We start from the raw sequence: 15,027 nt of genomic DNA on the forward strand, positions 1-15,027 counted from the left end.
CTAAACATTACGGTGGAATTACTTCCAGTCAGGCAATTAAAGCAACTAAACGCTCAACAAACCATCTTCAAATTATTTAAAGCTGCAATCCATATGTCCTAGCCAGAATTCAAACCCTGGTCTCCCACACGAGGGCTGGAAGTTCTACTGCTGAGATAAGACACGAGATATTGCGTTTTGAGCTGAAGTGTAGTGCCAGTAGTTTAAGTGTTTCTACCAAAGGTCGGGTCTATAATGTATTATAATCACATTTATAATGCATAATAATGCACTTGTAAGGCATCATAACACTCATTAATTGTCTCCGCCAGGAGACTATGTTTTCGTTCTCGTCCTTCAGTGTGTCCACCAAGCTAACATTGGTCAAGCTTCACGTGACACGTGACAATATGTTGAAAGGGTGTGCTTTGATTGGCTAGCGAGACGCATGACGAAATAGAGGCCTATAAATAGGTGTGTCACTTCAAAACCTTGTTTACATGTTTTGAAGTGACATCAGTGCCATCAGCCAAGCTAACATTGGACATGTTAGCTTGGCTGATTGAACATGTTAGCCAAGCTAACATGTTCTAATCCTTAGATGTTCTAATCTATGGCTATAGGATATGGGTCATCATGGGCCATGGCCTATAGACAGAGTATCCATCCATTTCATCCATCATCCATCACAGAACATTTCTAGAAAACTATGGTTAAAGATAGGGTAAGTGATTTCCTTTGGTTAAAATAGCACGGGTCTGCTGGCAGAGACTTGTGCTCCGAGGAGCACATTTTCTAGTTAATGTTTATTATTATGCATAACAAATTATAATAAAGACACTTTATAACAGACAAAGTTATGGTAATTATAAAGTGCTGTTCAGCTGAACTTATGACCAGCACTTCTAATACTTCATAAACCTTGTTAGAGGTTGTTATGCATATACATTATAAACATTTATAACAAGTGTTATAATGCCTTATAAGCACATTATAATGCATGATAAATGCGCTTATAATGTATCATAGACCCGACCTTCATATGCAGTCTTACCAAATGTTTTATTCACTAAAAATGTTCCGGGTTGTTGCTTTAAAACTTGCCGGTCATCAATGGGACATGATTGATACACAGTACAGTAATACAGCATGCAGTGCAGCATGACAAGTCATTTCCTCTCATTGATTTCTATTGATCGTTGCTGTGGGAGCAGCGAGTGGGCAGAGGGGCTGATGGACGGACCTTGGTGATCTGGGTGGTGGTGGTGGTACTGACTGTCTCTGAGGTGATGGTCTGGGCACTCAGCAGCACTCCTCCCGAGTCCCGTTCGCCCAGGGAGTCCACCTGCTGCGGCACAGAAACCTTTGCAGTGTTAGACGAGAACCTGTCACTGGCTCACAGTGTCGGTTGAAAATGTCAAATAAGCGTGGGTATTGTTTTAGGCCAGTGGTTCTCAAAGTGGGGTCTGGGGGACCCTCAGGGGTCCTTAAGGTGGTTCCAGGGGGTCCCCAGCAAAATGTGTTAATATAGCAACAAAATAAGTTAAACCACTTTAATCCTACATACATCGGCTATGGGATTTATCTGGCACAAAATATTTTCAGATGGCGGACAAATACATATTCTTTTGGGGGTCCTTAACATGAACCACTTGAGAATCACTGTTTAGGCAATGCGGTTCCCAGAAATCCACTCACCTGCGCCGACTCGTACATGATGGTCTTGGTCTCCGTGTGCACAATTGGGACTTCTTTGTTGGCCACGGTTCCTCGCAGGGAGTTGGTAATGTCAGAGATGGTGATTGTCTGGGTTTTCATCAGGGGAGACTGCGAGGAAAGGGATCAGACATGCAGTCAGTAACAAAGGTAATCTGTTCTGACCTCTAAGCTATCAGTCAAACTATAAACTCTACTAAGGGTCTATTTGAAGGAACCGCATTATGACACAATGATTATATTCTGCCAATCATCTCGCCCCAATGTTGCGGCTGTGGTTTCATTTTCGTCCCACCAGCATGCTGCTGGTGATCCAATTAAATCTAAACCAGCCGTCTAGAGACAAAGATGCACACTTACTGTAACTGCTGCAATCACTTGAAACATGTATTCAAACTCAAAATAATGATTTATGAGTAGAACCGCATGTTCTACTCATAATGTTCTGAACTCATGTTCAGTCTGAACTGAATCCACACCATGCATGCATTATTTGGCAATCTATGATTGGAATAAAAATGTTATATAATAACAACTTTTGAATATTCTGAGTAATGAAGCAACAATTAAGTTAAGGGAAACAAAGTTCAACTGTGATGGTATGATCAATAATTACAGTAAATCAAGAGGAGTCTCCCCTGAGGGCCAGCATGTAACTTCCATAATGAGAACCCTCCTGTGGGAATGAGTAGTCAATGAAGCCCCAGGCTAGCTCGCCAATTACCCACACACCACTTCTTAGATATGCAGATTATGCAGATCACTACTTTGAGAAAGTGCTTTCATTTTGCCTTGTTCATCTTTCATCTTCAACTTCTATGCCATAAAGAGATTTAGATTTGATAGTATAGATCGTCAACATATTTTTTCTAATACAGAGAAAGATGGATTAGGGATTTTCGACATCAAGGTCATCTTCCATTAAGGGAAGCATACAAGTTTTATGTGGAGTAAAAGACTAAACTAGCATGGCAAAATAAAGATAGGAGCTAGAACTCACTTCATATTTCAAAAGATAAAGATCTGTTGAATCCCAAACAGAGAAGGGAGAAGAACCATAAGTCTTTCTCCTCCATAACACACATTCATAGAATGATTCAATGTAATGGTAACTTTTGACATGTGGGTTGAATTTCATCCTCACCTTAAAAGGATTTTATACCTCAGCTGGGAGTTCAGAGTCTTTTGAGATATTTGCAGTCATTCTGCACAAACTCATCCCCGCCACAAGGTTAAAGTGTGACTGATAATATACTGTACCTTACCACCAAATCCCACGGAACCTCTTGCATTGATCAAACTGTCTGCTAAATTTGGAGATGTCACTTTAAAAAAATAACTTCACTTTGTCCTAATCCCTCAGACACAAGAGGCTCTTCCACAGATGCTGTGCATGTTGCAATGGAGTGACTTTAACATGGAATTTAATCAAATATGGTGAGTTTTATGGCGAGGGGGTCTGAACAAGAAAGAATCTACAAGCCCTGCTAGCGCCCCCTAGAGGCCGTGCTGCTTCTTACACCCAACCAGATCAAAGTGGTTTGAACTGACCAACATTGGCATCCATAGAACCCCACGCCCTCACTAGTGGAGCTAAAAATAACGCATTTAAGTAGACAATGTTTGGCCTAAGGGATGCGCTGGTGGAAAGGTCATGGGTTCACTCAAATGGTTATGGTTCATCCTCCGGGCAGCTTGAACACGCTCAGCAATGGCAATCTGCCCAATCGATTTTAGACGGACACGCTAGAGGGGCTAAAAACTGATCAAAGCCATGGAAGGCGAGAAGGAAGTTTATAACAGCATTAAGCTGTTCTGTTCTGTTTTAATGAGCACATCTCACAAAATCGAAATACACATGCACACAAATTTGATGCATTTATTTATACACTACTCATGTCACAATTTACACCTAGGTTCAAATGAATACTCAAAGTCTCACTGCAAGTAAAAAGAATATATGAAACATAGTGAAAAGGAATTAATAGCCTAAATGAGAACAACAATGGAATCCACCAGAAGACAAGAGAACTTGATCAGGGCAGGTTTCCTATAGACATTATCACAGTGAAAGTAACAGGCTTACAGGTCCCCGGTTTCTCCGAAAATCCATTGACACCACATCATTGTTAAGTCGTGAAAGTGCACACAAAACAGATCACACGCACACGCACCAATGCACTGAGTACATAGACTTGCATGCACAGTCTTTCATGGTCAATTAAAGCCCGCTGTTATGATGCAGTAAAGACACATTTTAGCTTCATTCAACGAGTCCACGCCTGTCACTGTTTCAAAGGGTAAACATTATACTTTCCCAGAGTTATAGCAGACCCATTCAGATCGTGTCCTAAAATGAGCATTTGGGCTCAGTGTTCCCTGTCAATATTATAAAGGCTCAGAGCACTGTCTAACCTGACAGACCTGTAGAATTAAGAAAAGGAATTGTTCAGTGCACATTTTGAAGCTTAAACGTGAATAGAGTCTGTATACATGATATATCATATTAGGTACAAGTTGTTATTAATGTCACTGTGCTGTAGGGACGGAGAAGGTTCAGTAAAGCCACTTGAATGGTACAAATATAATTTCAAAGGCATCAAACCTGGGATAGTTAGAATATTCTGAGTGCAAACCTTGAAGACAGAGAGGGCCAGAAGAGCATAAAGAGCATAAAGAGTGACTAGTACGGCATGAGCCTTTTGGGCCTCAGAGAACTAGTGTGACCAGTTGCAGGAAGAACAGATCTTAACCGCATGTCATTGGCCATAGGCAAATGCAATCTACTGCATGTAAATACAACTAAATACAAATATCACTTCCCAAGTATAATACAGTAGTTAAGTTTTGTACCATATATAATGGTATAAGCTTAGTTTCAACACTCCAGCTGGTCTATATCAGCATGAATACACTGTAAGGTCAACACCTTGTTTGGGGAGGTTCTGTTCTGAGTGGGTTTAGAGTTAAGAACTTCAAATGTGCAGTAAAACCTACCAACAAACAGTGGAACTCAGAGGCTCTGGCCTTGTGATTTCTTTTTAAAGGACAGGGTGTTTTGAACCAACCTATCAGTTTTCTGTTGGAGGACTGTGCTTGGTGCATCATCAGTGCCACCATCATTAAGAAATTCAATATTCTAAGTATGTGAACCATCCAAAAGAGTTATTTTGACGTAACCCTTCAGGTGATGGATCTAGACAAGGTATTTAAAATGCTAAGATCTTCTCTCTGGTTAAGTGACGACGGCAGTGATTGGTACTAATATACACACATCTAATTTGAAGCAAGCAAAGTAAATAGCATACAGTGTCATGAACAAGTTGTGCAACGCGTAGCGACCAGTATCCTTCTATTCTCTCATCTTTTGTTGTTTTGGTAACTAGTGGTTATTTAAGTTAAACGACTGCAGTCTTGAGAAGGACAAAAGTATAAATTTAAGGCCATTGAAGTTACATGAGCAGAAGGTGATGCTAATGCTGAAGCCTAAATTATACTTCATCGCACGTCTGTATCGCTCCCCGAAAAATAAGACTTTCAAGATTTTACGACATGGCTAATGTCGCAATCCACTACACCGATCAGCATCCAATTTCTTGTGCACGCAACTAGGTTATTTTTGTGAATTTATAACCTCAGATCCACCATCCCTCCAGGCTATGGCCAGTAAGCCATACTTTTTCTTTTCTTCATAACTTTACTTAAAGAATGTTTAGACCCTGTCTTGTTTAATGAAAATGAGAAGTAACAGCAATGTGCGATAAAGCATAACTTATAGCATTAACCACTTAAACCCTACAGTATACAATTAGTTGACCCCAGGGGTCTATAATTGGTCCCCTCCTTCTTTTCCTCTATACCAAATCTCTTCGGCGGCAATAGCCGATTTACAAGCTCACAACACGTCGCTTTGTGGCGCATTGTGAGCTTGTGGATTGGCTATTTTCGCGGATTGTTCACCCCTAGAATAGATATGCTAAGGTTCTTGTGATTCCTCACTGATTGTCCTCCATGTTGAGGCCTTGAACAACACAGGCATAGTGCTGCAAGCACGTCACCCAACAGCACACAGCTCTGTTGCAAACCCATTTCTTTAACATTTCTTGAATGATTAGGTGACCAATTAACCATAAACGCTTGTGATACATTACATCTCTTGCCACCCAACAGAACGGTACACTGGAATTATACTCGAGGTGGGGGGGAGCATCAACAGATGAGTCCTCAATGAGAGAAAATATAAAACAATAATAACAGTAAATATTCAAGCAGTTGTTCATAACACGCATTGGCTTTTCCCTATGGGATACTGATGTAAACGTTAGTTCTTCATATGATGGCATACATGTTTGTCCATGGAGCACAATTCACGACGGTTTCTGAAAGAAATACAACACTGCCGAAGTCCTAAGGACAGTGTGGGTGTGGGAGGCTTGGTGGGGTGGGTTACTGGGTAAAAGCTGGAGGGAAGCTACTGTAGTACCGATAGAAAGAGAGGTAGAGGGTGAAACAGCATTTTTTTGTAGTGTGTAGCGGGCCATGGATGCGTCGCAGAATTTAACCCAAAATCCTGAGTGTTAATTGGACTCTAATTTAACTAGTACAATTATAACACTCAGGATTTTGCTGTGTAGAAGAAGTTCTGAAATCAAGCTGTTTTTGTTGTTGTCGTCCTTGCACTTCTAAATGAAAACTAGCCACAGAAGAGTCAGCGCCATCACCAGCAGGCTTGACAGGAAGAATGACATACGAGTCTGTTGGAGCTTGGTTGGGGCCAGATCACATGGATGAAGCGGATTCTTGTCTTCCTCCGACAGATCAACAGACACCCTCACAGTGTGACTACAGGCTTGCTTCCCCTCAACCTCCTCCTCAAAATCCATCTCATCATACTCATCACTCTCTTCCTCCTCCTCCTCTTCCTCCAGTAGGTAGTCGTGGCTACGGAGAGGCGGCCCTCCCGGAGCGGAGGCACCGCACCATACTCTTACCTTGTGTGCAAATAGAGGACGCTTTTTCCCTCGCTGTGCTCAGCAGCAGGAGACCAAGAGAGACAGAGAGACAATGAACAGACGAGTGGGGGAATGGCCAACAGAGAGGAAGAAGAGGGGGAGGGTTGGGGGGGGGGGTTGGCAGAAGGGAGGGCAAATGGAGGGACAGGCGGGTCAGCGATGGAATGGAAGGGGGGCGGGGGGTCAGTAGTAATGCCAGGGCTCTCCAGGTGTTCGTCAGGTAAAGGAGGAAGATCGGACGAAGACTTCATGCCATCTGAGTTAATCCAATAGAAGTGTGACAGTGATGAATGTCTAGAGAAAACTCCAAGGTGACAGTGCAGCCGCTGTGGCTAAGGGAAGGGGGGGAACATGGGTAAGGGGGGGCAGTGAGGGCGTTTTACTGTAGGTGGTCTAACCAGGCCGAACCTTAGGTGGTGGTGGTTGGGGGGGAGGCAGGAAGAGAAGGGGAGCGCTGAGTTTTTATGGGGCTCTGCTCTATGGCGGGTGGGGATTGGAAAGGCATTCTCTGGCAGCTGAAACGCTAGCTAGTGCAAACCATTTTGGCAGTGCAACAACGTCTTCTAAATGCCAACAGAGGGATGGAGGTGACACCATAGAAACAGGCCCTGGTACGGGCTGGCAAGACCACAATGTGTCATCATCACTGCTGCAGGCCATACCATTAGTCTTGTAATTGGCTTGTCATTTCCGATGATACGCCTGGAGGAGATGCCATAATATGCTCTTTTTTTTCTTGTAAAGTCTATGCAAGGTCAGACTGTTCTGTTCTGTTCTGACTGTTTTGATAAAGATATTTTTAAAACAGTTTTGGCGATGACACAAAGATGTCCTTTTTTTCTCTCCCCATCAAATACTCATTATAATTCTTGGACATCAGCAGTAGACTATCAGAGACTGTAATTGTGCTCTAGAGGCTGTAACGTTAAGAAAAAAGTGGCCCATTGGTTGTCATTAAAAAGATGATGTGGTTATTGTGCGGTGCCCTTTGGGTGAACGGGGGGCTTGGCAGGATACCCGGGCCACTCCGAGTGGCTCAGGTCTGGGACAGGAACTGCGCCCTGATGCTGTGAGCAGACGAGGGTCGTGGGCGCAGGGAGGAGGAGAGCACTGCCTGGCCGGAGGTCTGAGGCTCAGCATCCGTCTCCACGCGGGGAGAAGGAGGGAAGAGAGGGGGAGGTGGAGAAGGAGATGCAGAGGAGAGGGATCTCAGTGGAGAACCGGGACAGGACTTGAGAGGACAAGGAGAGAAGGATTGGAGATGGGATGAAAAGAAAGATAGAGAGTGAGAGATTGTGAGAGAGAGAGATTGTGAGAGAGAGAGAGAGAGAGAGAGAGAGGGAGAGAGAGAGAGAGAGAGAGATTGTGAGAGAGAGAGAGAGAGAGAGAGAGAGAGAGAGAGAGAGAGAGAGAGAGAGAGAGAGAGAGAGAGAGAGAGGGAGGTGTGGGGGGAGAAGAGAGATAGGGGAAGCAGACATAAGACACAAGACATAAGTGAGGGGCAGATACAGGTGGGAGGCGATGGACGGGGGCAGATACAGAAGGGGGGGGGGTAAGACAAGGAGATGAAGACGATGAGGAGGAGGGAGGGGTCAGTTGCTGTTTCTTTTCTTTTGCTAATGCATTTATTTCTGCTTTGGTTGTTTTTATTTTCTTCTTTCTTTCTTTTCTCTCATCATTCTTATTTCAGACACGTTCACTGCAAGAGTCATGCGATCGATTCGGTAACGGATAGAAACACCAGCCATGCGATTGATTGGCAGATCAAGCAGAAAGACAAAGCTGGCAGCCGTCATTCAAGGAGGTGGGGTTTCAATGGGAAATGGGGAGTGGCTTGTAAGGTTAAGATGGGGGAATGGAGGGGGGGGGGTATAAAGTTGCGGGCCGGGCGAGCGCAATCCAGTAGTCTTTCTCGGGCCATAGCATCCAGCTGCCATTCACACTAACAGTCTGTTCTTTATAGAGTTCATAAAGAAACACAATGTGTTGTAGGCCGTTCTGCAGCCGCCGATACTAAGCATCAAACCCAAAAGCACCGTTACCTCGGAAACGCCACCGACTACGTACGCAGGTGCAACACTGGATATCTTCACCTGCACGCACACACACATACACGCACGCACGCACGCACATGTGAGCATAAGCTGACACAGTCGGATAGATTGTCTCCCGGTGTGGCTAGCTTTGCAATGTATCATGACAGCATCACATTCAGAGGAAAACGTTTATTTTATGACCTAGAGAAACTCATTTCACAATCTACTGTAGTAAAGATACTTGTAAATTCCCACAGTGGCTACAATTAGAATATCACTACAGCAGCATTAAATGTCATGGAAAAAAGGACAATAGCACCATCTAGTGGAAGATATAGAAATGAGGACTCAATAGCTTCCGTAAAATCTCACTCGGCCCCCACTTTCAAAAGTGGGGCCCGAGGACCCCCAGCGGCCATTGAGCAGGTTCCAGTGGGTCCCCAACCAAATGAGAAGTAATATAATTTCACTATAATTCACTTGAAATGATTACAACACAAAGCATGTACAGTGCCAGTGACTATTAATATGCAGAATATATTTATTCATGTATCTTTTTTAATGTATGAGTACCATTGTGACATTTTTTTCTGGGTTCTTTTTCCACTTTCTGCCCTTCTCCATTGTCTCTTTTTAATTACTGTCAAATGTACACTTTTGGGGAGGGGATTGTGTATGTCCGGTGTGCTTGTATTTTCAGAAGACTAGAAGGGTTTCTTTTTTTCCACCACTACTACTGTATCCTACTCTGTCAGCTGTGACAATCCTTCAATAAAAAATATGTTAAAATTAAAATGAAAATGAAAAAGGGTAAGTGATTTACTTTGGTTAAAATAAGTGTTAAATAGCTCTATATTCTGATAGTACTCATTGCTATAGAGTGTTTGTTCAGTAAAAGGAGTCTCCCATGTCTCTCCAGCTCTTTATTAACTCTCTCAGTGCCAGAGTATTTTCATAAAGTACTCCCCCAGTGCCAGCAATTTTCGTTTTTTTTTGTTGCTATTTTGTAATTTAATTTTCAAATAGCTTGTCTTCTGCAGTTTTAAACATATACAACAGTTCTAACAGTAGAGAGCAGCAAATCGCCACATTGATTGCCTCGCTGACTCGTTCGACCCCCCCCACACAGGCCAAACACTGTATAAGTCATAGACCGGATGTGACGTCTTCGACAATATCTGATCGGGTTAAAATACGATGTGATACACGACCCCGATGACTGATCGTCACCCAGACAAGAGAGAATAGATGTAGACCTCTCCGTTCGTTTTTTCTACCGTGTGAAAAACCGTGACTTTCCCTATTCTGGCCGAAAATGACTGCGGAAAAAAAATGAGAACCGGAAACGGAATCTGCGTCATGAAACCAGAACCCAATGAGTCTGAAGGAGTCAGGAAGCGAAAGTGATCATGAAAAATAAACAGAATAGCGCGACCACAGTAAAAAGTTAAAACTCAGGATTTCTCGTTCTGGCAGGGAGGGTACTCGGGAAAAACTCGGGATATCTTGGGGCGTGGCACTGAGAGAGTTAAACAGAAAATGCATTTTCAGAGCTCTCTCCTGATTGGCTTACATTTTGTCACCTACCTGAAAATGTACTATATTCTGTTTACTAAAGAGCTGGAGAGACCCCTGTGACGGAACAAACGCTCTGTAGCAATGATTACTATCAGAATATAGTACTTTAACCTTTAAAAAAAAAAAAAAATTACCAAAAAATATCACTTACCCTACCTTTAATGTAAATATAAACATCTTTTCATATCTAGTACAGTGTCATTTGAAATGGGGGTCCATGGGGGTTTGTGACATGAAAAAGTTTGAAAAGCCCTGCGGCAGACAGCGTAGAAATGATGGACGAGCTTGATATAACATGACCTTATTATTTACTTATCTCTTCATTGCATTTTTTTGGTCTACCAGAACTTTAATGCCATGGCCGTTTGCCCTGTTGTTTGACAGGGTGCACTTCTGTGAGTTGCTCTGGATCAGAACTAAATGCCTAAACAGTCATTTGTAATTGTCAGCAGAATTTGTTCTTGCATGAACCCTGATGGTTCAAGGTACTGTACACACAGGCAGCAGACTCACCCCTGGCGGCAGCTGGCCATTGATGCTCGCTGTGCGGAAGGGCGAGTTGGTTGACAGACGCTTGTCCCACTCACTGGGCCTTGGCTCCGGTACAGACTCCATGAAACTCCTCTTCAGCTCGCTGATGCTGGTGTGGTGGCGCATAATCTCAGTCTGAGTCTTATCCACATCCTGAGATAGCCGCAAGAGAGAGACACACACAGAGAGACCTAAATTACCAAACAGGGAGGGAAGAGAAATCATGCTAGAGAGAGGAGAGAAAATTAGTGAAAGAAGAAAAGAAAGAAGGAATTGTGTCAAACAAAGGAGGACGGATGAAGGAAAAACATTGTGCAGAGACAAGAAGAGAACAGTAAAGTAAAGATGAGTGCATTGGGTGGCAAAGGAGGGCATAGGCCACACAGGAAACTGTCAGAGGCAGCAGATAGGAAAGGTCATGCCAGACGCCAGACTTCTTAAAATGTGACAGGGAACATTCACCTTCAGTATTCAAAACAGACACTGTTGGCTCGGACAAGTCCAATGTCACTCCCTTAGGTCAAACCACACAAATGATTCCACTGGCAAACAAGACACGGATATCAACTGTTCTGGTTCTCAGATGAGCAGACATTAACAGTCTGTGTTTATCCATATCTGTGCTATACCCCCCCAGCAAAGCAAACCTTAGCTTATCGAAATCCAATATGAATTTGTGTGATTGGAAAAGTCACACCGTATTAAATAATCTCAGAGTGGGTGTTTTGGCTTGCTCTGTATGGGTTTTTTGGCAACAGGAAATAAAGCATCTAGAGACGAGGTGTCTTGCTTGTCTGAAGAACATCTGTGTGACAGGAGAAATGGTCCCATGGTATCTTGAGATTACATTTAATTCTGTTCTATAAATCCCCATCCTCGCTGGAGACATCTGCTCATAAAGTCCTTAATTTGGCTCGTAAAGTCTTTACTTTGAACTTGACAGACTTTTTATGGAGTTCCAAAACTCTAACTTTAACTAATTGTTTTGTACTAATTATAATCAATTTAGGCAATTGTAGCTGTGTAAGACAATAAATAATTACACTGTTGTGAAGCTAAATGTGGGTTAATTTGATAGACCACATGACCTTTTCCCAGGGAGTTTGTTGGCATTCAGATGAATGGGTGTTAAGAGGACTCACAACACAACCCACACGTTTGCACACACACACACTCAGACGTGCACACGCTCGCACTCAGACACACACACACACACACACACACACACACACACACACACACAACCCCCATCATCATCATCTCACACACACACACACACACACACACACACACACACACACACACACACACACACACACACACACACACACACACACACACACACACACACACACCATCATCATCATCATCATCATCATCATCATCATCTCACTCCTTGCCAGCTTTCTCCAATAGCTATTCAAGCCAGCAAGCAGCGATCAGGCACAGAATGAAACACAACAGAGATGAAATGTCACACATTTAAATACTGGAACAGGAACACGAGGGAGAGAAAAGACTATTTTTCCACTTCGTTTTGCACAACCCTTTCACTTAACAAAAATCCTTTGAAAATACGGCATTTTTTGTAGAGCGAAAGGGTCATTAGACAAGGTATATATGAAGCCCAACACGCTCATTAGTCACACAGAGACACACAGTAGGGCTGGGCAATTAACCGAAAACATATCAAAACCGAAAAAGAACCTCTAACCGACTTAATCTTGCTTATGTAGGTTAATCGATTAATCAAGAAGCAAGTTTTTTTTTGATAACTTATTTACATTTGTTATACAACATATCAACATGAAATTTGTTTTTTATAATGGACTAAATCATTTACGGTAGTCTGAAAGACCTGTATTACTGTTGTACAGTACTTCGCTGTATTATGGTGGTGGGTAAGAATTGTGAAAATATCTGATCTTCAAGCTCACAACGCCTTGCGATGCGCCGTGTTGTGAGCTTGTAGTTCGGCTATTTTCTCTATTATTTTTAACAATCGTTCATTAATCCTAATCGAGGCAAAAAATAATAATAATCGTGATATTGATTCGAAGTCATATCGCCCAGTCCTAACACACAGTTAGCCAATGGGAAATCAGGGAACGCCACGCCAGTTACCACGATATTAGTACAGTAGTGTATGGCCACAAAGTGAGGATGAAGACTACTGTAGTGTAGTTACAATCACATTACTAATTCATACATGACTGGGAAGGAAAGACTCATCTATGCATTTTTGACTGGTGAACTGAACCTGTATACACAACAGCCCTGATGCCAAAACACTTTCTGTTGTTACACTGTACATATTAGGGCGGCAATTAACAATACATTTCATTATCAATTAATATATTGCTTATTTACGATAATCGTTCAATCTATAAAATGTAAAAACTCATGGCAAATGCCCATCACAAGTTACCAGGGCATGTCTTTAAGTGGCTACTTAGTCTGACCAGCAGCAAAGTATAATTTTTTTAGAAATATATGAAACATAGAAAAGCAAGCAAATGTTAGCGTTTGTGAAGCTGTAACTGCTGTATCAAATGTTTAGTGTTTATACTTGATGAATGACAGCCAATTAATCAATTATACAAAATATGATCCATATCTTTGGTCGATCAACTTGATTAATCGTTTCAGCACTAATGTTTTTTTTTTCTCCATTATTTTGAAATTGTACTGCATAGCAAGAAACAGCAGTGTAATATATCTGTGAAAGCAGGTCAAAACATGAATAATATTATGGCCAACAATTTGAGGTGTTTTTGACTTCCTTTCAAAGAATAAGCTTGAGGCAGTAGCTGTATAAACTAAATCATATGGACAAAGTGACCACTCCCAATCATATATATATGGTATACATATATATGAGCGAAATGACAAATGAAACTAACACAGAAAGAAGAAGTAATTAGTCTACTTGCATTCAAATTATGCAGGATAATAGTGCATGACAAGGCTTTAGGGTTTAGAAGAAAATAAATTGGCTGAAGAGAACAAAAGATAAAGAAGGCGTCAGAGAAAGAACAAATTAGAAATAAAAACACCATGCAGACAAAGAAACATGCAGCGGGAAACAGTCAAAAAGCAAGAGGACATTTCCAGGATTGAATACAAACCTCCAACATTAAATTGCTATGTCTGATATATATAGTTTCACCCTCGAGTTTCTTAGCTCTTTTCTGTGGGAAACGGGGGAGGGAAAAAGGGAACAGTTGGTTGGTCTCAGATGTAAAAAATAAGAAATAATACAAAAAAAACTGTTTTTGTCTAACTGTTTGACTTGCACGTGCAATTGTGCATCCAGCGTGCATTACTGACCATGGGAGTAGTTGCAATGAATGACAAATTAAAGGAAAATGTTGCCAATTTTCAACCTAAATCCCGTTGTTCTGATGTACAGTAAAGGAGATCACCAGTAATATAATGTTGCAAGGAATAACCTCCGTCTTCTCTTAATTTCTCTGTTGACATTGCAAAATGACGTCAAACGATTCACTACATTGGGCATATATTCCGTAAGATCAATGTGAAACAACTCTTGACATAGCATTTGACATTTCTCGAGGAAATAAATAGAAAACATAGGGTATTTTTTCCACATTATACTATTGTTCGCCTCACATTGGGATTTCGGTTGAAAATCAGCAACGTTTTCCCTTAAAAATAGATAAGACTGTATATATGGGACTTGTACAGTAGCAACAACACAAGAGAGCGGGGCAGGGGCGGTGTGCATTATGTTCAATTCAGGGAAGAACAGCTGACATATTTAAACTGAAACCATAGGACAGTGCTCTGCAATGAGATGCCTTTACAGGTGGATTTATACCTCGCCACTTTTGGCTCAGCATATGTGACGCATTTTCACCTGAAAAAGGTTATGTCCAACTGACCTTCATCAGGTATCTTGTGTGATACCTGACGTTGTAGCCTAATAAAATACTTTTTTTGCTGTAAGTGAAGACAGTGTGCGGGATCTCCACTTTTTCCTGTCTCATGCACTGGTTGCCTGCTCCTACGCACCTGTCCCAGTAGGTGTGCAAAAGGACCTTTTTCACCTGAAAAAAGTGGCATAGCGACAATTGTTCGAGTTGAAAACGCACCACGTGTCAATCAAGTGACACTGTGTGGAAATGGCTTTGTGATGAAGCATAAATTTGCCT

General features: G+C 42.0%; 1 protein-coding gene across 2 annotated transcripts in view; it reads right to left on the reverse strand.

Annotated features, from left to right (window-relative positions):
* Nucleotides 1-15,027, reverse strand: part of LOC311061416 (protein 4.1-like) — a 69,859-nt gene that overhangs the window by 5,476 nt on the left and 49,356 nt on the right. For both annotated transcript variants that reach the window (XM_084080051.1, XM_084080052.1), the window contains 4 exons: nucleotides 13,981-14,043; nucleotides 10,835-11,005; nucleotides 1,678-1,806; nucleotides 1,223-1,342 (listed from right to left, as the gene is read on the reverse strand). In XM_084080051.1, coding sequence (XP_083936177.1) covers nucleotides 1,223-1,342; nucleotides 1,678-1,806; nucleotides 10,835-11,005; nucleotides 13,981-14,043 — 483 coding nt within the window. The remainder of the gene's footprint in view (nucleotides 1-1,222; nucleotides 1,343-1,677; nucleotides 1,807-10,834; nucleotides 11,006-13,980; nucleotides 14,044-15,027) is intronic.

This window comes from Gymnoscopelus microlampas, assembly GCF_963454915.1.
Source record: "Gymnoscopelus microlampas genome assembly, chromosome: 15".
Lineage (NCBI taxonomy): Eukaryota > Metazoa > Chordata > Actinopteri > Myctophiformes > Myctophidae > Gymnoscopelus > Gymnoscopelus microlampas.